The sequence below is a fragment of the Ailuropoda melanoleuca genome, chromosome 2, assembly GCF_002007445.2.
Source record: "Ailuropoda melanoleuca isolate Jingjing chromosome 2, ASM200744v2, whole genome shotgun sequence".
NCBI classification, from domain to species: domain Eukaryota; kingdom Metazoa; phylum Chordata; class Mammalia; order Carnivora; family Ursidae; genus Ailuropoda; species Ailuropoda melanoleuca.
This window is the reverse complement of record NC_048219.1, coordinates 170,081,796-170,109,430: the sequence shown is the minus strand read 5'-3', so window position 1 is coordinate 170,109,430 and position 27,635 is coordinate 170,081,796. Positions and strand designations below refer to the sequence as shown.

General features: G+C 37.0%; 1 protein-coding gene across 4 annotated transcripts; it reads left to right on the top strand.

Annotated features, from left to right (window-relative positions):
- Window positions 1-10: 10 nt before the first annotated feature.
- NDUFS1 (NADH:ubiquinone oxidoreductase core subunit S1) lies at window positions 11-25,604 on the top strand. 4 transcript variants are annotated; one of them, XM_011226552.3, is made up of 20 exons: window positions 22-159; window positions 244-320; window positions 3,350-3,414; window positions 5,220-5,311; window positions 7,257-7,364; window positions 8,069-8,145; window positions 8,796-8,877; window positions 8,968-9,098; window positions 9,543-9,728; window positions 11,621-11,755; window positions 12,596-12,710; window positions 13,468-13,613; window positions 14,318-14,446; window positions 15,382-15,511; window positions 19,060-19,220; window positions 21,074-21,228; window positions 22,917-23,092; window positions 23,649-23,783; window positions 23,878-23,950; window positions 25,266-25,357. In XM_011226552.3, the coding sequence occupies exons 3-20, from the start codon at window positions 3,354-3,356 to the stop codon at window positions 25,355-25,357; spliced, it is 2,184 nt and encodes a 727-aa protein (XP_011224854.1). In that variant the 5' UTR covers window positions 22-159; window positions 244-320; window positions 3,350-3,353. The 4 variants fall into 4 exon arrangements, with proteins under 4 accessions (XP_011224853.1, XP_011224854.1, XP_034510936.1 ...); XM_011226551.3 differs by lacking the exon at window positions 244-320 and having other exon boundaries at window positions 11-159; XM_034655045.1 differs by lacking the exons at window positions 244-320; window positions 5,220-5,311 and having other exon boundaries at window positions 92-159.
- Window positions 25,605-27,635: the final 2,031 nt, after the last annotated feature.

Here is a 27,635-nt window from a genome sequence, read left to right as displayed (position 1 = left end):
CTCGAATCTGGGGTTTCTAGTCCCTCCTGGCTTCCCGTTCTCCAGGCCCGGCGGGGAGGTTAGCCAGGGCCGCCATATTGAATAAGCAATCCGGCCTCCAAGGGGGTTGGTGCGGTACAGAGAGTTCTGCAGAGCGGCTTCGGCGGCTCCAGGGAGAAGGTGAGGCTGAGATAGCGTGAGGAGGCTGAGGTTCCTCTTGCCATAGGAGTTGATTTCTTGACGAGACTGTTTCTTTTGGCCCAGGTGACTCATTCTACTCTTGTCCTTGACTGGGCGCCACGTCCCACCCCGCCTCCCCCGGAATCCCCTAGTGCCGGCAGGTGAGGGCTCTTGGCCACGGTCTCCGGTCTCTTGGAGCGGAAAGCAGGTGGAGAACCTGGAGGCCCTGGGAGCGCTGGTCCAGAGGCAGACTTGTGGGTGACCTTCATTCTGCAAGGGAAATGCAGGACATTCCCCTTTGTGGAGCGGAGGGCGTTTTGTTCCCTGGGAGAGGACGTATGTCAAGTGACTTAGGTCTAAAGACTGAGTATTTCCCCCTCAAGTTAACATATACTTGGTACAGTACACTGTTCAGCCGCTATTGCCTTAGCAACCATCCACACCTCTGGGTTTTGTTGTTGTTTTGTTTTTGTCCATTGAGTGTGTGGGGCAATATTTTTTATTCCTTTCCCTGGTGGGGAAACTGAAGAAAATGATATTTTAAAAATTCGCCCAAGGTCGCACTGTGAATGACATAGCTGCATTGTTTAGTTATGTTGGGATCTAATGCATGTACCGTAAGACCGTGGATCAAACACAACTCTGCTGCAGAACGATTTGAGGTCATTGAAAATGTGCCGTGAACTTTCTGTTGAATAAACATCCAAGCTGTTTCCTTAGGGAATGTTCTTTTTTCCACCGAATTGCATGTGCATCGTTATCAGGGTGTTACAAGGCTGTGAGAGCACCTACACTTTTTAATTCCAGGGAAGTGGAAGTTTAGGCCAGAGATTTGAGATAGAATTCATTTAGCAAATAATTATGAACAAACTAGAAATGGTTCCACGAAGAAGAATAAAATGGGTGATATGACTGGGAAGTAGTTAGGAAATTTAAGATAGGCTGATCAAAGAAAGCCTCCCTGAGGAATGTCTTTTAAGCCCAGATTTGAAGGACAGGAAGTCAGAAAGCTCTGAAGGTAGAGCATTTCGGTCTGAGGACACAGCCTGTGGGGAGAAGGGAGAGGCTGTGTGCACAGCGTGGAAGCTAGGAGACAGACTTGTTGGGGGGCTGTTGTAATAGTCCAGGCAAGATGATGGTGGCATGCAGTAGAGTGGTACCTTGGAGACAGAGAAGTGCATGGATGCAGGATATACCGTGAGGAATGTGGAATATTACTGTTCTTAACAAAAGAAGTGTCCACTCTAGTTTTAGAAATGATTGGTCATTAACATTTTCCCATTTAGAAATGACTATTTCTGTTCCTATGTGGTAGATAAATATGTGTAAAGTACATATTAAAGTTTGGTAAAACTGTCTTCTGTTGGGACTACGCACTCTTATATTTGATGCCGGATTTTCAAGAGACAACCTAGTTCTGGTTGATTTCCTAGCTAATGTGGGCAATACTTTAAGATTGTGTTGGAGACAAAATAGTAGTAAGAAAGTGTTTACATTGTATGAAATACTGATTGTTGGTTTTCGTCTGTCATTATTCTAATTCAGCAAATTCAGATTTACCTTTATATTATCGACAGAATTTAATAAGACAGATGCTACTCATTTTGGAACTTGGTGATAAGATTATTTGGTGGTTATTTTTTCAAGGGCTAGGTCTTCAGAAAAGGGAAATGAGCAAACTGCACCATTTCTCTTCAAGGAGCTTACACTTTAGGAGGTATTAAAATTGATGACTAATCTATAATTTAGTAGGTGGAATAATAAAGTTGTATACCCAGTGTGTGCTGATGATACAGAGGGAGTACCAAGGAAGAGGACTTTGAAACTGATCTTCAGTGGATAGTACTGTCTGAACTGAATTTAGACTTAATTGACATTTTTTGAACTCCTACTAATAATGCATAGCCTAGGAAGTATCATTTTCTTCCTAATCAATAGGTAAAGAAGCAGAAACTCGATTTACCAAAAATCACTCACCTGTAGGTGATAGACTGCATGTCTGCAAATGTAATATCACAGGTTCTGAATTAATGAATGTTATGAATTAACTAAAGTCTGAATTAATGAAATTTTCTGTTATACCTCTTCTGTAACAGGTTTGTGAAACTTCATGCTTAGAAGTTAGGTGTACTGACTATCTTCTACTCTCTTTACTTTTGAAAGTCATTACGTTGATACATTGTGATCACATAATTTCCATTTTTAGAAGTTCTAAGTGAAAAATTATAATTTAGATGCTTAGCCTATTTGATCAAGTGAGTAGACAAAAAGTTCAGTGCTTAGCCCTTATGATCGAGTGAATGGATAAAAACTCTTAAAAGTTCAGATAACTTTTCTGTTTGCTTATGTATATCTTTAATTGGTGTTATTTATATAATTCACTCCCATTTCTTTTAGTAATTCAATGAACGTTTATTATGGGAGACTCTCCGTGCGTTGTAGGATGTTTAACAGTACCCTGGCCTCTACCCACTGGATGTCAGTAGCTGTCCCCCAGTTGCAACAATGTGTCCAAATGTTGACAAGTGTTCCCTGGGGGGCAAAACTGTCCCTGTTTGAGAGCCACTATTTTAGAGCTTACTGTGTACCAGCCTTGGAAATAGGCACTGAAGATAGAAATATTCAAGAAGTTCATAATACAGTGAGCGTAGAACAGACATATAATTGCAAATCTGTAAGATAAATGTACTACGCACAGAAAATGGCACTCCAGACATTTAAAAGGCTTGGACTTGTGAGCCAGCTCAGAATCGCAGGAATATTTAGTAGATAACTGCTTAGAACACAGAATGTTAGAATGAGTAGTGGTGGGAAATGAAGGCAGAAAGGTGGACGCTATTTTACATAGCATTAATGGTAAGCTCACTGTTGTTCTTTGAGTTTATTTTACTTACATAGTAGTGTTTTACATTTGATCATTTGTTGATAGTTAAAAACAACACAAAACTGCCCTTTACATAGATTTATATACTAGCCTCTCCTTAGCTCCTTGACATTGTACAAGTAAGTTAATCTCCTGAGACTGGGTATTCTCATCTTTAGAATTGGAGGGAAAACATCAGGACTTATGAACGTTCAAAGTAATAATGTTTGTGAAGTGTTTAAAATTTATGAACTATTACCAAAAGGTTTGTGATCAGGGTTTTATTTTTTCCTATGATAATATAACTCTTCTTTGTTTTATTCTTAGCAATATGTTAAGGATACCTCTAAGAAGGGCCTTAATAGGCCTTTCTAAGTCTTCCAAAGGATGTGGTGAGTATTTTTTTTTTTATTTGCACTTGTGGGTAGTGGACTTTCTATCTTTGTAAATTCATTGGTTTATGGAATGTTTCTTGAAATACACTAAACTGTCATTTGTTTTAAATAAATAGAAACAAATCACTCTAGTCGAATAGAATAATTTTTTAAAAGATTTATTTATATATTTTAGAGAGAAAGAGCACATAAGCAGGGAGAGGGGCAGAGGGAGAGAACCTCAAGCAGGCTCTCTGCTGAGCACAGGGCTGGATCTCACAACCCTGAGATCATGACCTGAGCCAAAATCAGGGGTAGGCCACTCAACTGACTGAGCCACCCAGGCGCCCCTAGAGTAATTTTGTTTTTTTAAAGATTTTATTTATTCCACAGAGATAGAGACAGCCAGTGAGAGAGGGAACACAAGCAGAGGGAGTGGGAGAGGAAGAAGCAGGCTCCCAGCAGAGGAGCCTGATGTGGGGCTCGATCCCATAACGCTGGGCTCATGCCCTGAGCCGAAGGCAGATGCTTAACCGCTGTGCCACCCAGGCGCCTAGAGTAATTTTTTAACATGAAACTAAACGGTTTATAGAAGGTGTCATGAAATAGAAAGTAGTAGGAACTGCCTGTCAGTGTCAGAATGGAAAAAGCAGTCATGCTGCTTTTGAAAAGTGGTATTCCCATGAACATTCTTTCACTGGTATTAAAAGTTTGAACTTAAACTACCATTAAAAGTGGATAGCCATAACAGACACTTGAAAAAATGTTCAAAATCATTAGCCATCAGGGAAATTCAAATCAAAACCACACTGAGATACCACCTTACGCCAGTTAGAATGGCAAAAATAGACAAGGCAAGAAACAACAATTGTTGGAGAGGATGTGGAGAAAGGGGATCCCTCCTACATTGTTGGTGGGAATGCAAGTTGGTACAGCCACTCTGGAAAACAGTGTGGAGGTCCCTTAAAAAGTTAAAAATTGAACTACCCTATGACCCAGCCATTGCACTACTGGGTGTTTACCCCAAAGATACAGACGTAGTAAAGAGAAGGGCCATATGCACCCCAATGTTCATAGCTGCATTGTCCACAATAGCCAAATCATGGAAGGAGCCGAGATGCCCTTCAACAGATGACTGGATTAAGAAGCTGTGGTCCATATATACAATGGAATATTACTCAGCTATCAGAAAGAACGAATTCTCAACATTTGCTGCAACATGGACGGCACTGGAGGAGATAATGCTAAGTGAAATAAGTCAAGCAGAGAAAGACAATTATCTTATGATTTCTCTCATCTATGGAACATAAGAACTAGGATGATCGGTAGGGGAAGAAAAGGATAAAGAAAGGGGGGGTAATCAGAAGGGGGAATGAAACATGAGAGACTATGGACTATGAGAAACAAACTGAAGACTTCAGAGGGGAGGGGGTGGGGGAATGGGATAGACTGGTGATGGGTAGTAAGGAGGGCACGTATTGCATGGTGCACTGGGTGTTATACGCAACTAATGAAGCATCAAACTTTATCGAGCTTTACATCGGAAGCCGGGGATGTGCTGTATGGTGACTAACATAATATAATAAAAAATCATTAAAAAAAATGAAAAAAAAAGTGGATAGCCATATTCTATCTGGTATTCAGGATTGGAAAAGCTTTTGTCTAATTCTATATTTTATAGGTTTGCATCTAGAGAAATAGAGGGGAATAGTATAAAATGAGGAGTAATTTTTAGGCCTGTAGGTTAGACTCAATCCATCATCCTCTGCTATAATAAATTTAACTCTTAATTTATTTCTCATCTCAATATTTTTGATGGTCAGTTCGAACAACTGCCACGGCAGCAAGCAACTTAATTGAAGTATTTGTTGATGGTCAATCTGTCATGGTGGAACCAGGAACTACCGTCCTGCAAGTAGGCATATGTTCTAATTCTTTATTTTTGCATATGTTCTGGGTTTTTTTTTTTTAGAGAATATCAATTTATTTCCTTTATACTGTTTATTTACTTGTAAAAATTTTAAGATTCCTTGAGAAATGCTCATAAAAGAACTACAGATAGTAAAATTATATGAAAATAAGTTGGACTTAAAATCTTAACATTCAAAGTGAGCTATCATTTATCTGTTTCTGACTTTCTTAGTGAATTATGGTAGTTATTTTGTTTCAGTTCTGCTTTTCAAGTAAATACTGCCTAGAAATTTGAAGTTACCAAAAATAAATTATAAGTTAATATAGGTAAGTTTGGGGGAAAGATAATCTTTGTTGTGAACCTGCTTGATGCTTTTCACTTCATGTAACTTCTCAATTTTTAGTAATATTTCTAGGACTGTGTCCTACAAAGCAGGTAAATGGAGGGTAGTCCGTTCTTGAATTCATGCCCTGTATATGTAATTTTTCCAGATTCCTTCAGAACTAACAGAGTTGGTCAGAGAAGAGATGCTTCATTCCATCTGCGAGTTATCAAAAGCTAAAATGCTCTTTATTCATGTTAGCAGTAATTTCTAGACTATCTGGCAGGCACAGTCGTGTAAACAATAAGAATGTAACAGAGGTATGTGTTCAAGGTACAGTGGAGAGTTTTTTTGCCAGGTATAGGAAGTGATAGAAAGAGATGTTAGGGGTATCTCAGGTGATCGCTGAGGAGATCTTAAAGGATAAGTAAGTTTATATTTGGACAAAGAAGCTTCAGATAGTTTGATAGAGAGGTCCAGTCATGAAAGAAAATACATGTTCACGCTAAAGAGCTTAGAGTTTGATCCATCAACAGTTTTCGTGGCAGTTGAACAGTATGACAGTGACTGTAGAGGATATTGGTTTGGTGAGAATAACAAGACTGGTGGGAGAGACAAAGGAGAAGTATCTTGCATTATTAGAGCAGAAAATGAAAGGCCTAAAACAGTAGCAATGGGAATGATAGTAAGATCATGGATTCGGCGAGAGTGAGATGTAGATAGGTCTTTAGGAACAGTGAAGAGGAGGGGAATTTTTGTGTGGTTTCTGGTTTTTTTAGCTTATTTGGGGATGTATCATAGACAGAAATAGGTTGAATTTTAACTGTCTATAAAGCATACACATGTGCATGCTTATTTAAGTCTAAAGTTTGGAGAAGTGGTCAGGGCTACAGATGAGGATTTAGATATAATCATAATCTGGAATGTGAGCTAGTATGAAGGTTGGGACAAGATCTTGGTTGTTACTTACTGTACCCTCTGCATCTAGCACACAGGAACATTAGAATTTGAGGAAATTGTTTTAGAGTAAGGGCTAAAGATGGAAGAACTAACCCCAGGGGAAATTTGAATAGGTCTGTAGGCCTCGAGAAGGAGGAGTGATAATTAGGAGAGCTGGACTAATTTTCCTTGCTAGGCAAATGGGAACTAAGAAGAGCTTCCACCACAATGGGAGTATGAGTCCTAGGTAGGGTATATGGAGCCAAATATAGAAGCAGTTCATAGCCAGCTAGACAGTGTGAGATGGAGTAAAGGAGGAGAGCTAAGCAAGGAGGACGTCCCAGTATGAAACCACTGGGACAGAGTTTGAAGGGGTATCTTTGTGGACAGTGGTTTAGAGTGGAAATGCGGAGTCAAACCTTCAGCACAGTCTGAGGGATTGGTTCATTCAGTTTCTTCCACATGAGGTGTGGGTATGCTGAGGATTCTTAAGGAGGCAGCTTCAGAGCAGACGGGGGTAGGAATCCAGAACAAAGAAGAAGGGAAATCTCTTCAGAAATGAGTGAATGAAGGTATAGATAGAAGTAGTATTGTAGGTGGGGATGACTTTTTTCTTCTGTGTTTTAGGCAAGACAAGGATAAGGTTAGGTTATTTTAATGCAAAAAAATGTTTACTTTGTCTTCTAGGCTTGTGAGAAGGTTGGCATGCAGATCCCTCGATTCTGTTATCATGAAAGATTGTCTGTTGCTGGAAACTGCAGGATGTGCCTGGTTGAAATTGAGAAAGCTCCTAAGGTACTTGATACCTAAAATTCTACACCATGCTGTAGAAGGTAGAAAACTTTAAATCTTGCAGCAAACTTTATTCACAATCATTGTTGTAGTGGAGAAACCTAGCCCTGTTTAATTATATCTAGAAATTTATTTTTTCGTGTGCATTTGATTCTGTTCATTTCAAAACTGGAAATGCATTGATAAAAGTTCTTTATAAATGCAAGCACTATATAACTATAACAGATTTAGAAATTAAAGGTGACTTCTTATACCTGCCAGTATTTCCAAATGGCTAATGACCACAGCTAGGATGTGGAATTGCCAAGCAGCACATTGAAAGCGCTTCTGCCATTCCATTTTCACTAGGGAAAGGGATTGTAATGAAGAGGTTCACTTCCAGTTTAATTTCCTTTTGTCTCATACTGTTTTAATTCAGCAGTACCTGCTAATCAAAACATAGTTATTTGATGTTCTGTTTCAGAGTCTCTGTATAAAGTTGCTCTAACTGTGAGAATAGAATTTAGAAGTATGATGTCTTATTTTTTTCTAAGAGAAATATAAAGTGTTGGGTTATCATATTGTGAATATGAAATTGAAAATTTGAGTCTTGAAAAGTACTGTTCTTTGTTTCTTTTCAGATGTATGACTTAATGTTTTTATATATTGGGTTGCTTATAATTACAAGTAAATATAAGTACTTAAAGATTTTTCCATTGAAATTCCAGGTTGTAGCTGCTTGTGCCATGCCAGTAATGAAAGGTTGGAATATCCTGACAAACTCAGAGAAATCTAAGAAAGCCAGGTACTTTAATGTTACTTAGCATAGTAACTTTTGTTAGAGCAGAAAATTGCTCATTTCAGTATTTAGACCTCTCATAGATGAGAATTCAGTAGCAAGCTCTGAAAAAGTTGTCATGTTCAGCTCATAGGAGCAGTGGAAATAAGTACACATTAAGAAGGTGAAGTCAGGTGTTTATGCTTTTGAGTCTAGAATGGAATTAGCACTGAAAGCTCTTCTTTAGTAACTTGTTCAACTTGTGATGAATAGTGAATCTGGGGCTTATCGAACTGAGATTATTTCAGTAACATATTACTATACTATACAGGCACTGAATGTTATTTGTTTTTGCTGTGCATTTGTGTGTTTGTTTTTGTTTTGAATTAATGTGAATGTTTTCTGAAGACCATTTAGCAATTTTCGGTAATTTTGTATTGTTAAAAGTCATAATTTTCTAGGTTCTGTAATGATACTTCATTCCTAGACTTCTGTAAACATTTTTTTAGATTGTGTGTCTAATACTAGAATGATGGTTGCATTGGCATTTCTGATAATGTAAAGTTAATACTCTCTGAAAGGATACATCTCTGAAGGTTTTTTAGATAGCCTATATCCAAACCATTTTGAGTGTCAAAAAATTTATATCATTTTATATATTAAATTTTTCCATACAGAGAAGGTGTGATGGAGTTCTTGTTAGCAAATCACCCACTGGACTGTCCTATTTGTGACCAGGGAGGTGAATGTGATCTGCAGGTGCATTGTCTAACTTCATAAATCTTTTTTGGTTGTCTCAAATTTTAATTTCACTAGCAGCATTAGATTAACTCTCCTAATTTACTTAAGGACCAGTCCATGATGTTCGGAAGTGATAGGAGCCGATTTTTAGAGGGGAAACGTGCTGTGGAGGACAAGAACATTGGGCCATTGGTAAAGACCATCATGACTAGATGTATACAGTGTACTCGCTGCATCAGGTAATGTTTTTCCTTCTCTCTTCTAGAATATCATTCACATACTTACTTACTACTCACAAGTTTGGTGGAATAACAACACTAGAAAAAATGGCAACTTTTTTTTGGTGGTAGAAGAGGGATGTTTTTAATGTTTTCTGTGTAAGCCAATAAAATGAATTGTTCGCTTTCAGTGAATATCAACTTCCGTTGAATTTACAAATCAAAATCTATAAGCATTAACTCCGTGATAACTTGTTGAGCTATACATGATTTGTGCAATTTTCTATATATGTGTTACACTGCGATTAACTTACAAGCAAACATTTATTCAAGGACTACGCTCACCATTGAAAATATACTCATGTCTTTTTAGTGTTTTGAAAATCATTATCTCTGTGAGCATAGATAGGAAAGGAGATAGTTTTGCTGGATTTGACCATTTGACAGTACGTTTTTATCTTGCAGGTTTGCAAGTGAGATTGCAGGAGTAGATGATTTGGGAACAACAGGCAGAGGGAATGATATGCAAGTTGGCACGTACATTGAAAAGATGTTCATGTCTGAACTGTCTGGAAATATCATCGATATCTGTCCTGTAGGTGCCCTGACCTCTAAGCCCTATGCTTTTACTGCCCGTCCTTGGGAAACAAGGTATTCATTGTTGTATTTTTTGACAATTTGTTTTTTGTCCTTTAATTGGCTACTGTTCAAAAAAATTTAAGATACATGTTCTTCCTGTATTCTAATTGTTTTGGTCTGCTAAGTTTTTATGTATTTGCTTTAAGTAAAACCCTCTTACTGGAAGGTGAGAAGATAGATTAAAGGATAGGATGAACCTGTGCAAATTAATTACAGTTTTCATGGAAATGAATTCCAAAGTACTGAACCACACAATTATTTTATTCACTTGTTCTTCCAAAGAGTAAAATTAAAATTGTCTTGCTTTTTTAAGATTTATAGTCTCTTCTCATTGTATATTAAGTTTTCCACCATGTGGATATATCATGCTTTCTTTGGTCAATTCCTATTTTAGACATTTAGTTTGTTTCTGTATAGTTGTAAATCTATGATAAAAATTGTTATTGGGGTGCCTGGGTGGCTCAGTCACTTAAGCATCCAACTCTTGGTTTTGGCTCAGATCATGACCTCAGAGTCTGCTTCAGATTCTCTCTCCCTGTCCCCCCAGCTTATGCTCTTTCTCTCTATCTCTCTGTGTCTCTCAAGTGAATGAATAATAAAATCTTTTTTTTTTTTTAAAGATTTTATTTATTTATTCGACAGAGATAGAGACAGCCAAGTGAGAGAGGGAACACAAGCAGGGGGAGTGGGAGAGGAAGAAGCAGGCTCACAGCAGAAGAGCCTGATGCGGGGCTCGATCCCATAACGCCGGGATCACGCCCTGAGCCGAAGGCAGACGCTCAACCGCTGTGCCACCCAGGCGCCCCAATAAAATCTTTTTTAAAAATTGTTATTCATAAATTTTCTTGTATATCTCTGATTCTTACTAAACCGGGAAATGATAGTTGCAAAAAGTTTGAATATTTTTAAGGTTCTAGAAACATATCATTAAATTGCCCTCCCATTTTTAAACTTCCACTAGAGTATATGGGAGTATCGTAAAATTCTAGGTTTTAAACCATGTGTTTATGTATATAAAAGGATTAGGGGGATAGGGCATAGTACATAGCTGAGATGTACGTAGAGATTTTTCTCTTTTTCTTCTGAGACTCCCATAATGCAAGCAGAAAAGAAGCTTCCATCTCCATAGCCTACCTCAGCCTGGCAGAACCTGTTCAAGGTGGGAGGGAAGGGGATGAGAACAGGCCCCAAGGCACACCACTGATTTCCACCCTTACGTGAAATTCAATAGTTTTTCCATGCATAAAAGCTTCTCATGATGGTGTATGCCTTTGGTAGATTTCCAAAGTGGTGGTTTTTGTTAATTTTGGCCAGCTTTATTTTTGCTTTTTGTGGGGCGGATTTGTTAGGCTTTTTTAATCAGCCATACTCAGAAATCGTACCCTCGTGCTCTTTATTTTGATAATCATATTTCCCAGATTTGGCCATTTGGAACCCTTACCATTGGCTTTTGTATTAGATAACAGTCTGTGAAGGTTTTTTGTTGTTGTTGTTGTTGTTTTTTAATATTTATTTATTTATTTGCTTGCTTGCTTACTTGAAAGAGAGCACAAGCTCACGCACGTGCGATTGCGGGGAGGAGCAGAGGGAGAGCAGACTGAACATGACATAGAGCTCGATCTCACTACCTTGTGATCGTGACCTGAGCCAAAATCAGCAGTCAGACATCCAACTGACTGAGCCACCCAGGCACCACTAAAGCTTTATTTTTACGGTAGGAATTTGTGTGAAGTAGTCAAATATAAGGGTATTTTTTTTACTGCAGTTTGTCTGGATCCCATTATTTTTAGAAATTCAGAAAGGCAAGTCATTGTAAAATTTTTTGTTTTGGATAAACCAGGTAACAGAAACTTTGTCCTTATTAACAAAATCAGCATAGTAAATATATGTGTGTATTTTCTTAGAAAGACGGAGTCCATTGATGTCATGGATGCGGTTGGAAGTAATATTGTGGTAAGCACAAGAACAGGAGAGGTGATGAGGATTTTGCCAAGGATGCATGAGGACATCAATGAAGAGTGGATCTCTGATAAAACCAGGTATATGCTTCATTGTTTTCCTTAACTTTTGCAATTGATTTGAAGTACGTTTTAGGGTAATTTTAATTTTAAAACTGTTTTTATACTTGCAAATTAGTTAATATAGACTATTGAAAAATCTAGACTGTTTATTTGGAGAATTGGACAAAACTAACAATAGTCTAGGTATATCGCTGACTTTCGTATTAACTTTAACAAGTATCCATCCTTTAATTTCGAAGCAGATTAAGATATTTATTCCAGCGGTTCCTGGGTGGCTTAGTCGTTAAGCGTCTGCCTTCGGCTCAGGTTATGATCCCAGGGTCGTGGGATCGAGCCCCTCATTGGGCTCCCTGCTCGGCAGGAAGCCTGCTTCTCCCTCTCCCCCTGCTTGTGTTCCCTCTCTCGCTGGCTGTCTCTGTCAAATAAATAAAACCTTAAAAAAAAAAATTATTGCAGTTCGTTCATTAGAGAAAAGAAGCTGAATGTAAGTTAGAGCTTGTACATCATAATTTTGACAAAATATCTGAAAGTATTCAAGTTTTATAAATAAAAATGATTGGGCTTCTTCAGCTGTCAGATTTTTTTGTGTTGTAATTTTAGGGTTATTCAGGTAGCTGAAAACAAATTATAAGAACTCAAACTTTTTAGATGATATTTTAGTTTTAGATGATGTGCGTGAAGTGTTCATCTTCCGAAAAAAAAAACTGGAGTAATTATTTGTATCCAAGTATTTATCCAAGTATTTCGACACTTTAGCTGCTACTATATTTAAATAACATTTTTTTTAGATTTTAAACTTGAAAACTGTAGTTGCCTCTTTGGCAGGATTCCACAAATGGTGTAATTTCTGTTATCTAGATTTGCCTATGATGGGCTTAAACGACAAAGACTTACCGAGCCGATGGTCAGAAACGAAAAGGGGCTTTTAACCTATACCTCCTGGGAGGATGCACTCTCTCGTGTGGCTGGAATGGTAAAAAATCGAAATATCGAATAAATAGTATTTGTGATTTTCAAGGAACATCTTTGTAGCAAAGTGGGGGATGTGTGTCTCTTCATTTCTTTCCTCTTATCAAGATTGCCTTTCATTTAACAAACATTTATTAAGAACCATATGCCAGATACCGTGCTGGAAGTAGGGATGTAGAGACCACTAACACATGTCCCTACTTCCCACAGTCTTGTAGTCGGGAAAGACCTACAGTCAGTCAGGTATCATGTGCTGCTCTGGGTAGTTGTACAGGAAATGATGTGTGAGAGAGCACATGGGTGGAGTGCCTATGAGGCTAGCATATCAAAGATGCCTTCCTACATAAGGTGAATTAGGCAAAGTCTAAGAATGAATACAACCTTGCCAGAGCAAATATGGAGGGAGTGGCTTTCTAGTCAGAGAAAGGCAATGTACACAAAGGGCTTGAGGGTTGGTAGATACTTTGGAAGAAGTTGTATTTAACTATAATTCACAGTCTTCATCCTCCAGACCTCATCATGAGTTCCCTTTATTTCTAATTTAAAACAAAGACTTTTCCTCCAAGCTGGTGGTAGTATTAGCCTTGGCCTCACATACACCTTTGCTTCTCACTTTTAGGTTAATAATTAGTGTAAACCTTTTTAGTCAAAAGTCCGTTGCTTTTTTTACTTTAAAATGACTACTTTATTCTTTTGTTTTCTGAGCAGTGGTCTTTGCTGAATGGAGGTTTTTTGGTGATACCCTTTTCATCCATTTCTAGTTGCAGAGTTTTCAAGGCAATGATGTGGCGGCAATTGCAGGTGGCTTGGTGGATGCCGAAGCCCTAGTAGCTCTCAAAGATTTGCTTAATAGAGTGGACTCTGACACCTTGTGCACAGAAGAGGTCTTCCCCACTGCAGGAGCTGGGTGAGAACTGTGAAGCGAGCATCTAGGCCTGCTTTGTTGTTATTGTTGTTGTTGTTGTGTTGCTGCTGTTGTATAAGCTGTGTATAAATCATTACATCTGGTGCACCTCGCTGGTTCAGTTGGTAGAGTGGGTGACTCTTCATATCGGGGCCCTAAGTTCGAGCCCATGTTGGTGGTAGAGTTTACTTAAATAAATAAACAAATAAATAAGTAAGTACATCTGTGGCATCAATAAGTGATACATGACAGCTTGGATTCTCCATCATACCCACCAGTTTCTTTTCACATAGAGACTAAAGTCAAGCCAGGAACTATTGGAGAATCCCAGTTATCAATAACTATCTGAATGGCGCCGAGGTGGCTCAGTTGGTTAAGCATCCAACTCTTGATTTTGGCTCACGTCATGATCTCAGGGTCCTGGGATCGAGCCCTGAGTAGGTGCCCCACTCAGCAGGGAGTCTGCTTGTCTCCTTCTGCCCCTCCCTCCCCCTGCTTCCACATGCACTCTGTCTCTCTCTCACTCTCTCTCTCTCACATAAATAAATCTTTAAAAAAAGATCTGAAACTTTGATGTAATTTAGAAATACTTCATAAGACTTTTTTGTCTGGGAATACCATGGGTTTGTTGACATGAGAATATTGCATGGATTGTCATTGTGTATTAGTTTTGAAGTAAACCTGCATTTTATATTTTGTATTTCTAGCACAGATTTGCGTTCCAATTATCTTCTTAATACGACAATTGCTGGTGTGGAAGAGGCAGATGTTGTCCTTCTGGTTGGTACAAATCCACGTTTTGAGGCACCACTATTTAATGCTAGAATTCGGAAGAGGTTAGTAGTAATGTTCAGGGTTTTAAAAATGTTCATATAGTTATTTTACGTCTGAAAAATGATTGTTTTAACTAATTCCTAATAGTGTTAGTGGGAATGAGATTCCAAAAGATAATTGGAGTGCAGCTTCTAACAGGTCCGTTGCCTCCCTCTCCACCTGCTGATCTTTATACTTTGTCCTCTTATTTCAAAATAATTCAAGATGCACCAATTTGCCCATAATTCTTTTATAATGATTTTTTATAATGATTTTTTTCCTGCTCATGATTCAGTCTGAAGTCAGTGTCATGACTCTTCAGTTTTCTTTTTTGACATTTTTTTTGAAGAGCACAGGCAGTTATTTTGTAGAATACCTCCATCTTTTCGTATCTTAGAGACTTATGAAAAGGTTCGTATAATTTATTGTCTATACTATGACACTTGAGAGTGAGAGGGGGAATTGTTAAATGCTGCAGGATACAGATGAAAACCAGCACTGTCTCAGACAAACAATATATGGTCACCATGTTTGTAACTAGTTTTAGAAGAACTGGATCCATACTTCCTTGTCAGAATAATTATGAGTGATGTAGTTTATTTTTATTAACTATATTTAAATCACCTTAATGGCTAATTAGGAGATAATTGACTCTGCTGTGTAAATATGGTAAAATAAAAATTACACATCATTTATTCTAAAATTACAGTTTTTATAGCTTGCTTAGGGTTAGCATTCTTAAACAGCAAATTAATTCCTGACTTAACTTGGTGTGCATTTTTATAACACTGTTATTTTAAAAGGTACACAATAATATCTGTTAAGGCTAAACGTTCTGTGACTGCTTTGTGCTTTTAGTATTTATAACGTAAATAAATGTAGCCCCTAGCATTGATGAGACTGGTGACTATGCTAATTTAGTGATTTAGCTGTAAAAACTGTGTCGTTTTTATTTCAGCTGGCTTCACAATGACTTAAAAGTGGCCCTTATTGGCAGCCCAGTGGATCTCACTTACAGATATGACCATCTGGGAGATTCTCCCAAAATTCTTCAAGACATTGCTTTGGGTAGCCATCCATTCAGCCAGGTGCTCTCATTTTGTACATATCTACTTTTGTTCATTTTCTAAGTATTATTTTTAAGAGTTATTGTTTTTGTCATAATATGTGATTAGTGTTAAAAATTACAGCAACATAGAGAAGAAAAATGGAAAAAAATAAAACATTATACCAGGTTCCACCAACCCAAACAAGAATTTATTTTTTATTCTCTTAAAGATTTTATTATTTTTTTATTTGACAGAGCGGGTGGACAAGTGGGAGGAACGGTGGGCAGAGAGAGGGAGCAGAGCAGGGAGCCCGATGCAGGACTTCATCCCAGGACACTGGGATCATGACCTGAGCCAAAGGCAGCCACTGAACCGACTGAGCCACCCAGGCGCCCCCGAACAAATATTGTTGAAACATCACAATCATTTCTCTATTCATATGTAGAGCAAGATGGATGAATAGATAGCCAGACAAAAATGAGATCATATTATACATGCTATTTTTATGTACCAGAGTTTAATTTTACTTGAAGTTATCAGAAAAGAAATTCACATAAGGGGCCCCTGGGTGGCTCAGTCCGTTAAGTGTCTTACTCTTGATCTCAGCTCAGGTCATGTTCAGGGTCGTGAGTTCAAGCCCTTCCAAGTTGAAGTGAAACTGAAGCCATTAAACTTTGAAGTTAAAGGACACCTTTCTTTACTGCAAATGTTATTGTTCTTAAATTTCACTAGTCCTTTTAAAGACTTTTTCTTTCGTTACTGAGTACTTTATTTACATTCATTTCTTTGCTGTCTGGTATTTATAGGTTTTTATTTACTTTTCCAAGAGGGTCTTGTAAGTACACTATTCGTTGAGTTCTTGCTTGCTTGCCAATGTCTGTTTTATTCCTGTAGAGAACCTTGGCGGAATACAGAGTTTTAGGGTCGCACTTTTTTTCTCTCTGAACTTTATAGACACTGCCTTTTGTTACTCTTCTACTGTGGAGAAGCCTGGTGTCAGTCATATTTTCTCCCAACCCTGTCCTCATTTAGTTTTTTTGTTTTTTTGTGTTTTGTTTTTACTGTCTAGATACTTTTTTTGAACCTTTATACTGGGTTCTTTATCTTTGAAATTTAATAACTTCAGAGTATGTCTTAACTATGGTGGTTCTCTGTCACTTTTTTATGGGACATGATGCACCTTTCGTTGTGAAAATTCAAGGTTCTTTTTATTTTAGTATTTGTGCATGTGTGGTGGAATGCTGATTATTAAAAATTTAAGAGGTTTCTGTTTTTCACGTAACAGTTCTGGAGGGTAGGCAGTTTAACAGATGTCCAAGGATGCCATCAACGAAGAACATTCCTTCTTGCTTTTGCTTACTTGTGTGTTTGAGTGAGCTTCTCCTCATGGTTCCAAGATGGTGTAGCCTTAGGTGTGATCAAGTGGTACAAAGCAGCTAAACCCAGTTCCTTTGTTTTGAATAGGAGAAACATTATCATGATTACAGTGATCAAAAATATAAAAAGATACTTATTGAAAAGTATCCCTCTTTTCTAATTCCTATCTCCATGCCCCAGAAAATGATCAGTGATTTTCAGATATTTTTTTCTATGCTGGATTTAAATATATTTTCTGTTAATTAGTGGTGTTCTCTTCATTAAGATCTCCTAACAAGGGACACCTAGGTGGCCCTGTCGGTTAAGTGTCTGCCTTCTGCTCAGGTCATGATCCCAGAGTCCTGGGATTGAGCCCTGCATTGGGCTCTCTACTCAGCTGGGAGCCTGCTTCTTCCTCTCCCTCTGCCCCTCCCTGTGCTTACGCGTGCGTGCACTCTCTCTGTCAAATAAATAAATAAAATCTTTAAAAAAAAAAAAGAAAGAAAACAAAAAAGAACTCCTAAAAAAAAAAAAAAACAACTAAGCAGATATTGGATCCCCTTTTGTATCTTTTTTGTCATTCTTCCTTTGTTCTTTTGTTCTTTTTCAGTTTGTTTTATATGATGTACTGTAGCCTGCTTTTTTTGTCCCTGTATTTAAGGTCATGTTTTATTTTGTTTTTTATTGTTTCTGGAATGGTGTTCATTTCTGATTTGCTTCTCTTCTAGTTTCCTGAGTTCTATGACAAAAATCTTCTTCTGTTGTATAATACTCTCTGTCATGTCACTTTTTTATGCTTTTTTTTTTTTCATGTGAGAAAAAGTGTGTTTCTTATTTTCTCTAAAGCTATTGGAAACTATTTTTCTGGGGTGCCTGGGTGGCTCAGTCAGTTAAGGGTCCGTCTTTGGCTCAGGTCATGATCCCAGGGTCCTGGGACTGAGCCCTGCCTCAGGCTCCCTGCTTGGCGGGGAGCCTGCTTCTCCTTCTCCTGCTCCCCCTGCTTGTGCTCTCTCTCTCTCTTTGTCAAATAAATAAGTAAAATGTTTTTTGTTTTTTTTTTTAAAAAGAAAACTATTATTTAAACTCTTCACATTTTCTTGGGGAATTCCCAAGGAGGACATTTATTCTCCTCTATAGTATGTAGGCATAATTCTCATGCTCATTCTTTGATTTGGCCAGTTATTTATTGAAGAATGATATAGAGGTTGGTTAGGAGAGTGAACTCTATACTCTTCCGCTTTACTTTAAAATTTTTCCATCCTACATTAAATCTTTGCTTTTGGAATGCACTCTCCTTTGGTTTTGGCATTCAGGGACTTAACTATGATTTAAAGCAGTGCCCTTAAAGTTTTAGGTATTCTGCATTGTAATCCTAGTGTTCATTGCTTTCCTGCCTCTTCCTTCTTGTATAGAGAGAGCATGGTGAGTAGAAAGAAGACTATAGACATGATACTTGAGTGTGGCTTTTTCTGTTAGAAAGTACCAACTGGGGGCGCCTGGGTGGCACAGCGGTTAAGCGTCTGCCTTCAGCTCAGGGCGTGATCCCGGCGTTGTGGGATCGAGCCCCACGTTAGGCTCCTCCGCTATGAGCCTGCTTCTTCCTCTCCCACTCCCCCTGCTTGTGTTCCCTCTCTCGCTGGCTGTCTCTATCTCTGTCAAATAAATAAATAAAATCTTTAAAAAAAAAAAAAAAAGAAAGTACCAACTGAATCTCTATAGGGACATTACCCAGTTTTTCTGGAACGTGCCCATAATCATTCTGACCGAAGGATATTTGGGAAAGGTTTTCATTCTCAGTTCTTTTAGAAAATGTTTTATCCGATAACTCATTTAGCCATTTCATAGTAGCATTGGCGAGGTGTTTTTGGTTAAATCTGGTTGTATATATGTCTGTATGTTGACTCTTAAAAATCAAAGACATTCTGGGGCGCCTGGGTGGCTCAGTCATTAAGTGTCTGCCTTTGGCTCGGCGCGATCCCGGAGTCCTGGGATCGAGCCCCACATCAGGCTCCTCTGCTGGGAGCCTGCTTCTTCCTCTCCCACTCCCCCTGCCTGTGTTCCCTCTCTCGCTGGCTGTCTATCGCTCTCTCAAATAAATAAATAAAATCTTTAAAAAAAAAAGAACAAAAAAACCACAAAGACATTCTGCATTAAAACTAAAAGTTGGGACAACATATTGTAGATGCAAATTTAAAAAAAATTTTTTTAATCGAAGTTCTTTTTTTAAATAGGTATTGCATGAAGCTAAAAAACCAATGGTGGTTTTGGGCAGTTCTGCACTCCAAAGAAATGATGGGGCAGCAATTCTTGCAGCTGTTTCCAGCATTGCTCAAAAGATTCGGATGAGTAGTGGTGTTACTGGTGATTGGAAAGTTATGAATATTCTTCATAGGTACGTTTAATAATTGTTCTGTATACTGTAAGATTCAAGTAATTTTGTGTACACGTATTACTGTTACATGTCAGGTTTAGATTTACAAATAGCTTAATATTTAGCAGTGTCTCAGTAGAAGATGTGAAAGAGATACTTTTATTTTCTGTGGGAGAAGAGCCCAAGATAATAAACAGTGTTTAAAATGTTTGAGGGTTGCCTGGGTGGCTCAGTTGGTTACGTGTCTGCCTTTGGCTTAGGTCGTGATCCCAGGGTCCTGGGATTGAGTCCCGTGTTGGGCTCCCTGCTCAGCAGGGAATCTGCTTCTTCCTCTGCCCCTCCCCCTGCTTGTGTTCTTTCTCGCTCTCTCTCAAATAAATAAAATCTTTAAAAAAATAAAATATTTGAAATAGCAGCGCTGAGAAAATCTTGAAAATCTGTATTATGTTAGTATACCTTGGTACAAAAATTGCAACAATCCCTCTGACTTTGTTGAAATGATAAGAATGTAAGCTAACATGAGAATTCAATGTACGGAAAGTTTTTTTCTGACTATATTAATAATACACATTTGGAGTGCCTGGGTGGCTCAGTTGGTTAAGCGTCTGACTCTTGATTTTGGCTCAGGTCAATGATCTCAGGGGTCGTGAGACTGAGCCCCGAGTCGCACTCTGTGCTGTGTGTGGACCTGCTTGAGATCTCTCTCGCCCTCCCTTTGCCCCTCTCCCCGACCCTCAAGTGCACACTCTCTCTCTCTTAAAAAAAAAAATAGTAATGCACATTTATTTTAGGAAGTTGAAAAGAAGAAAATATGAAAATGGAAATTTTTCTTGTACAAATTATAGATAATTACTGTTGCTATTTCCTTCTGGTTCTCTCTTTCCTGGGTAAATATTTTTTTAGTTATATAGTTGAAATCATACTATGTAAACAGTTTTGTATCCTGATTCTGATCAATTTTCATTACCAGATAAAATTTCTTCCTGTAATTAGAAATTTTTTATAAATATAAACTTTAATGGCTATTTAATATCATGAATATGTACAATTTTTTAGCTATTTCATTCTTCTTAACATGTAAATTGATACTAGTCTTTGAACTATAAATAATGCAATGATACACAGATGCATATGAACTTTAGATTTTTTTCTTACAGTGCATTTCTAAAAGTAGAGCTCTTAGGTAAACAGGATAAACATTTCTGAGACTCCTAATGCGTATTTCGAACTCGTTTTAGAAATGTAACAGGGGTGCTTGGGTGTCTCAGTCAGTTAGCATCTGTCTTTGGCCTGGGTCATGATCCTCAGGTCCTGGGATCGAGCCCCACATTAGGCTTCTCTGTTGGGAGCCTGCTTCTTCCTCTCCTACTCCCCCTGCTTGTGTTCCCTCTCTCTCTGGCTGTCTCTCTCTCTGTCAAATAAATAAATAAAATCTTTAAAAATAAATAAATAAAGTATTATTTTTCAAATTTGTTTAAGGATTGAGGCTGAATGCTTTTAAATATGATAGGCAAATTTTTAAAATTTAAAAGTATTTGAATACATTTTTTTTTTCTTCAAGATTTTATTTGAGACAGAGAGAGAATGAGTGGGGGGAGGGGCAGAGGGAGAGGGAGAAGCAGGCTCCCACTGAGCAGGGAGCTCAATGCAGCACATGATCCCAGAGTCCTTGCTCAGCGGGGAGCCTGCTTGGGCGCTCTCTCTCCCTCTCTCTCTCTCACAAATAAATAAATAAAATTTTAAAAAAAAAGAGAAGGGAAGGTCTTTGTCATCGTTGAATAGAAAAGAGATTAAGTATCATTCCAAGAGTCACATTTAAATTTTTTATAATGACAATGCTGCAGGTGTGCTAAAAACCAGTAATTGTTTTACAGGATTGCAAGCCAGGTAGCTGCTTTGGACCTTGGCTATAAACCTGGGGTGGAAGCAATTCGTAAGAACCCTCCCAAAGTGCTATTTCTCCTGGGAGCAGATGGAGGTTGTATCACTCGACAGGATTTGCCAAAGGATTGTTTCATTATTTATCAAGGTAAGTAGCATCTGTGACACCCGAAACAGAAGAGAATCCTACGTTGTGTAGATTAGAAACTGTATGGCAATATATTTAGTGGATTGAATATTTTCTGTTTAGGAATTTCATACACATCAATATTTTTTTAAACCAAATCATAGGTTTTATTAGTTATATAGTTGATACTGCTATTAAGAATTAGTATCTGGTGGGGTGCCTGGGTGGCTCAGTCAGTTTTAAGCATCTGCCTTCGGCTCTCGTCATGATCCTGCGGTCCTGGGATGAGCCCCAGCGAGCCTGCTTCTCACTCTCCCTCTGCCTTCCCCCCAACTCATGTGCACGCGCACGCTCGCTCTCTCTCGTATAAATAAATAAAATCTTTAAAAAAAAAAAAGTTATTACTTGGAAAAAAAGTTATTACTTGATGATATTTTNCCCCCCAACTCATGTGCACGCGCACGCTCGCTCTCTCTCGTATAAATAAATAAAATCTTTAAAAAAAAAAAAAGTTATTACTTGGAAAAAAAGTTATTACTTGATGATATTTTATAACAAAGAATTAGAAACCTAAATGCCTCAGTAGTAGGAATGGTTAAATTATGGTTTATTTATGCAATTAATTATTATGTAACATTAAAATTCAGTTTTTCAAAGAATATCATTATATAATGAGAGGAAAGCGCTTTTACATAAACAGTTTAAAAAAACAGTGTAAAAAGTTTAAAGATCATTCTGAGTTAGAGGACATTAAATGAAATATAATTGATAGTACTTCTTTGGCTTTTTTGTGTTTGACTCATTTTCTTGAACTCTCACTCATTATAAATATAATCAGGTTTCCCTGGAATAAATGGAGTCCAGAGTATTCCTGGATATTTTACAGAGAAAAGTATTAACATAACTCTCCATTTTACACAAACACCATAAATTTATAATAGGCTTTTTATTGCCATGGCACATAAAGAGCATTATATAATATCTTATATCTTTAGTTTGGTAAAGTTAAATCAAAATGCATAATTTACATCTGGTTCCTACTCCTATCCAGAAGTAATCATTGACGATGGCTTTGGAGAATGTATCTTTCATATATTTTTCTGTTATATACGGAAAGGTACACAAGTGATATGAGACTTTATATATTGTTCTTTAACTTTCTTTCATTTAACTCAAGGTTTTTTTTCCCTTCAAACAGTTTTGTTAAACTATTAAAACTTTCATTATACTATTCAGTCTTTCGTTATACTGTTTTCTGTAATATCCTGTTTATGTTCTTTTCAGTATGACCACTGTCATTCCTCTTCTCCATTTCTTGTTCCGCCACCATTTCAGTCTGTTTTACTGAATTTCACTAACATACATCTGAGCATTTCCACTTTGTAATCATTAAGAGAAATAATATACCTATTTGCCCATGATGTATGTTTGTGTGATATTATACACATTTCTGTATTTACAAAAAATAATCTAGGAAGATACATAGCAAATGCTTATCAGTAATTTTCTTTGGGAAGGGAGTTGAATTGTGGGCAAGGTGGACTTTTTATTTTTATTCCAAACTTTTTTTATATTGTTCTATATATTATAATTTTGTAAACACTTTTGTAATTCTTAATGGGATTTTAAAAGGGTATCTTGTGTGTTCATGTATGATACCTAATCAATTTTTTGCTAAAATATGGTTTGCCACCTTCATCTTTTCACAGGACATCATGGTGACGTTGGCGCTCCTGTAGCTGATGTTATTCTCCCAGGCGCTGCTTACACAGAGAAGTCTGCTACTTATGTCAATACTGAGGGCCGAGCTCAGCAGACTAAAGTAGCAGTGACACCTCCCGGCTTGGCAAGAGAAGACTGGAAAATTCTAAGAGCCCTCTCTGAGGTATTTGTTCTTAGTGATGCTGCCGACTTGTTAGCTTGTCAGAATGATTTTCAGACTCAAGGACGATGCGGGTCTGATGTGCAGAGATCATTTGAATAATCTCTGTAGGACAAATGTATTCAGAAAATGGGTGCTTGATTTTGGTATTTTCATTTTTGGCTTGTTTTTTGCCTAAAAACGACTTCTTTTAAGTCTTTTTATTATAAAAAGAAAAAGCATGAGATTTAAAATAATATACAATTGTCTGTAAACTTTGTGTATGATCAATATCGGGTTAGCAAAAGCATTCTGATTTAGCATAGCAGCATCTCTTTAATCATTTGTTTCATTCTCAGTCTGATTTCTAAAGGGGAATTGGTAATGTACTGACAGCTGTTTATGAATTAGAATTTTTGACAGTTGTGTTTTCCACTTAACCATTTAATGTACATGCAAATGGATACCAGTAGAATTTCCACTAACACAACATTATTTCACTATAGTTGCAGTTATGTATGATTTGAATTTTTTTAAGTACTAAAGCTTTATGTCAATTCTGGGGACTTGATATTTATAGATTGCAGGTATGACTCTTCCATATGATACTCTGGATCAAGTAAGGAACAGATTGGAAGAAGTCTCTCCTAATCTTGTCCGCTATGATGATGTCGAAGGAGCCAATTATTTCCAGCAAGCAAATGAGCTCTCGAAGGTAAAAACTTGCCTGTATTCAGTTTTCATACTAGTGTGTCCTCTGATGTTAGTTTTCAATTCTATTATTGACCTCATAATCCTTTTCTTTGCAGCTAGTGAACCAGCAACTTCTTGCTGACCCGCTTGTCCCACCTCAGCTGACAATAAAAGACTTCTACATGACAGGTATGCATTTGTTAGCACAGCTGCCGAACACGAAAGGTGGGAACGATTAAGATCACCTAATTTAGCATTACAATTCCAACCTGTTTATGAGAATATTGGATATTTTTATTTAATCTTTGAAAACTTTGAAACATCAGAAGTAATATAATTTATATTTTCTGATTTTACTCTTAATTTCTTTTGTTTCTGAAATGTAAGCAGATTTTAAATCTAAAATTTACTGTTGTGTATATAATCACCATATAGCAATTTAGGGAGAATGTTTTTAAGTAACAACTGTGAAGGTTTTTCTGAGAATTACAGTAGAAACATCAAAACACCTAAATGTGAAGTATGTTAAAGAGTGTTTCTGATGGACATTGTTAGGGATGCTTTTAAGGAATGTGGACTTACTGAAACTTTTTACTGAAGATCTTACATTTGATGTAACATGATGTAACACTTGATATAACATCTGTGTTATGAGGTAGTTGACAGATGATTTTAAATAATTTTCTATCTGAAAGCAGATAGTGTATTTTTAAATTTTTTAAAGCTTATTTATCTAAGATTATTTTTAATTGGTTTTTTTTTAGTTATGTTGTAAAAGTTATGTTTGTTGTAGAATACATACCTAAGCCCAAATGGCAAAGAACAGTTACTATGATCCCACTATCCAGAAATAACTACTTTTATTCTTTTAACATTTTGTCAATCATACAGGGATATACACATATTTATTTGAATAAAAGATAAGATTATTCATTTACTGGGGGGGAGGTGTTGACAGCTCTATTGAAATAGCATTTGCATGCCATAAAATTCACTGAATTCAGTGGATTTTATTTTTTTTATTACTTTTTTTAAAAGATTTTGTTTATTTGAGAGAGAGTGCACACACACACACATACACGAGTGGGGAGAAGGGGCAAAGCAGACTCCCACTGAGCAGGGAGCCCAACATGGGGCTAGATCCTAGGACCCGGGGATCATGACCTGAACCAACTGGGCCACCCAGGCGTCCCTGGATTCAGTGGATTTTATTACACATACTCTTATAAATTTTTCTTCAGTAACAGTATTGTGCACGTATTTGTCCTATCTTTAGTACTTCTCTATAATATTTGTAATGGTTGCCTACTGGTATATTGTATGGCTATATGTAATTATTTAATCTTTCCTACATTTTCTGGATTTGTTGTTCTCCACATTAGATACAGTTACATAGAATTTTATAGTCATTTTTGTTGTTGTTCCTGAATGTGTCCAAGAGTTTTACTGTGTGCTTTTTTAAAAATTGTGTTATCAAAATGCACATTTTCTTAATATCTTTCAGACTCAATTAGCAGAGCCTCACAGACAATGGCCAAATGTGTCAAAGCTGTCACAGAGGGTGCCCAGGCAGTAGAGGAACCATCCATATGCTGAAACTTCTGCTAGGAACCCCATTTTGTTACAAATAATTAATGGACAGTTATGTTGGAGTGATCTCCTACAGGTGTATCTCTTTAAAAAATAATCTGAATGTTGTAATATTTAAGGTTGTACCTTGGTTATTTGAAAATGATACTGCGATTATCAGTGAACTTTGAGGTTTCAAAGACATTTATGTATTGTGTGTAAACGTTGTTAAATAGCTTAATAAACATGTATACAGATGCTCTTTCACATAAAAGTATTGGCAATCTTTGTGACACAAAGAAAATTCTTAAAATATGAGTTTTTATTTTCATTGATCATTTATGTTTGTAAAATGGATAAAATAAGAATAGCTTCCCTTAGGACCCACTGTTTTCTAGTGCTCAAGGAAAGATTTGAGGATTCTGTCAAGCTGGGTAAATAGAAAAAAATGTATAACATAGTCACATATCAGATATGTACTTGGACAGCTATAATAATAATCATAATAATGATAGGTAATGATTATTCAGCTTTTTGTGTGCTAAACACTCTGGTTTTACACATATTATCTTGTTTTGTCCTTGCTACAACTCCGTGAGGTAGTATTATCTCATTTTGCAGGTGAAGAAGCTGAAGCCTAGGGATATTTGATAGCTTGCCCAAGGTCACAGAAAAATAGCCAAGGGCTCCAACCTAGTTCTCTCTGACACCAAAGCTCATTGTTCTTACCTGCTACACATAATTCCATCCCATTAATATGGATCTTACAGGTTGTTACTTCTAAGAATTAGCATTGAGAAGCTTAATGGATAGTACATTTTTCTATTTTCTCTTGAATCTGTTTATATGTCATGGTGATTTATGTGACATTTTTCTTTGTGTAAGAGATTGCACACACATGCACCACTGGAGTGATGGAGTTACGGGGTATAATTTAGGTCTTTGTTGATGTTCCATACTCATTATATTAACCATCTACAGTTTTAAGTCAACTAAATTATCCCAATAATAAAGACAAAACTAACAGCTTTCATAATTTTCAGTTGTCAAAACAAAAAGGAGGTAAAATTTTATAATTAATCTAGGAGATAATTTAAAGCCATATTAAATGTTTTTCAGAATCTATGGTCAGAATCCTTTTGTTCTGTAATCCTTATTCCTGCTTTCACTAAAGACTTAGCCCAATTATAGGATGCGATATTACTGATACAACAATAAGATTTTTCAAATAGTAGTATGTAATCGATACTTTATCTTCAAGAAGATAAATTGTACAGAATTTGTCTCCTGTAAGTTTTTTCTGAACTGTTTATTTTTTCATTAGCCATTACATTATGAAGTGTATTTTGCTTAAAGTACTTAAAATTCTAATTGCTTGAAATTGTACAAATTCTTGCTGAAATTCTTTGAATTCATCACAAACTTTCTGTCCCCCTCTACTTTCTTTACCCCTTAGCACTGTAGCTGACCTCAAGGGGGCATATGCTGCAGTTTTGTATTCTACACAGTAACTTTTCAGTGAATGTGTGTAGACTTCATAGGCTTGGGGAATTCCCTTGGTGAGGAAATATTGTGTTCAAATGGAGAAGAGGTGATATATGACCAAGATGGTCCAGAATCCTTGGACTGCCATCTAGGCAACATGTGTTGAACTTGTAATTCTATAAAAGAATACCTTGTTTGGGGTAAGTAGTACTCAATAAAATTGGCTGGTTTTTACATAAAGTAAACATGAAAGTCTGTCTAATGGGCACTTAATTAAACATGTAATGCTAAATATTAAGGTTATTGTGAATATAAACATTAAAGGTGGTTGCTGGGGAAAAAAAGGCTTTCTGAAGAAGAGCCTCCAAATAGAAGAAAAATACAGGTAGGTGAGAATAACCTGGCTGATGGAATTATGATCCTAAGTAATGAAAGAGTCAACAGTGAGAAAGTTACAGAGGCTCAAGGGCCAGGTCCCTTTTGGTGAAGATGGCAGTCTGGAAATACCCTCTCATTTAAAGAGGACCTAAATATGTATCACTAAAGCTTTAAGTACATTATGTCTAATTTTAAGTACATTATGTCTAAAACCCTGCAAACAATAGGTATTGAGACCCAAGAAATATCAAATAATTTGCCTAAAGTTACAGAGTTAGAGACCAAAGGCAAGGGAGTTTAATTAGAGATATTTTATTGTCCCATGTTGCCTCAGATATAAGCCTCTTGGACAGCTATGAAAATAGAGTAGATGTGCAAGAAAGATCTTAAAGCCTAAGCTCTATAAAAAATGCTTCCCAAATTTATTGTGAATTGTATTATA

What these genes read in the sequence shown, in the direction of transcription:
- NDUFS1 (XM_034655044.1), top strand. Translation starts at nt 3,354, where the DNA reads ATGTTAAGGATACCTCTAAGAAGGGCCTTAATAGGCCTTTCTAAGTCT. An exon ending in GAGAAATCTAAGAAAGCCAG is followed by an intron (nt 8,146 to 8,795) that starts GTACTTTAATGT and finishes TTTTCCATACAG; the next exon opens with AGAAGGTGTGATGGAGTTCT. An exon ending in CAGTGTACTCGCTGCATCAG is followed by an intron (nt 9,099 to 9,542) that starts GTAATGTTTTTC and finishes TTTATCTTGCAG; the next exon opens with GTTTGCAAGTGAGATTGCAG.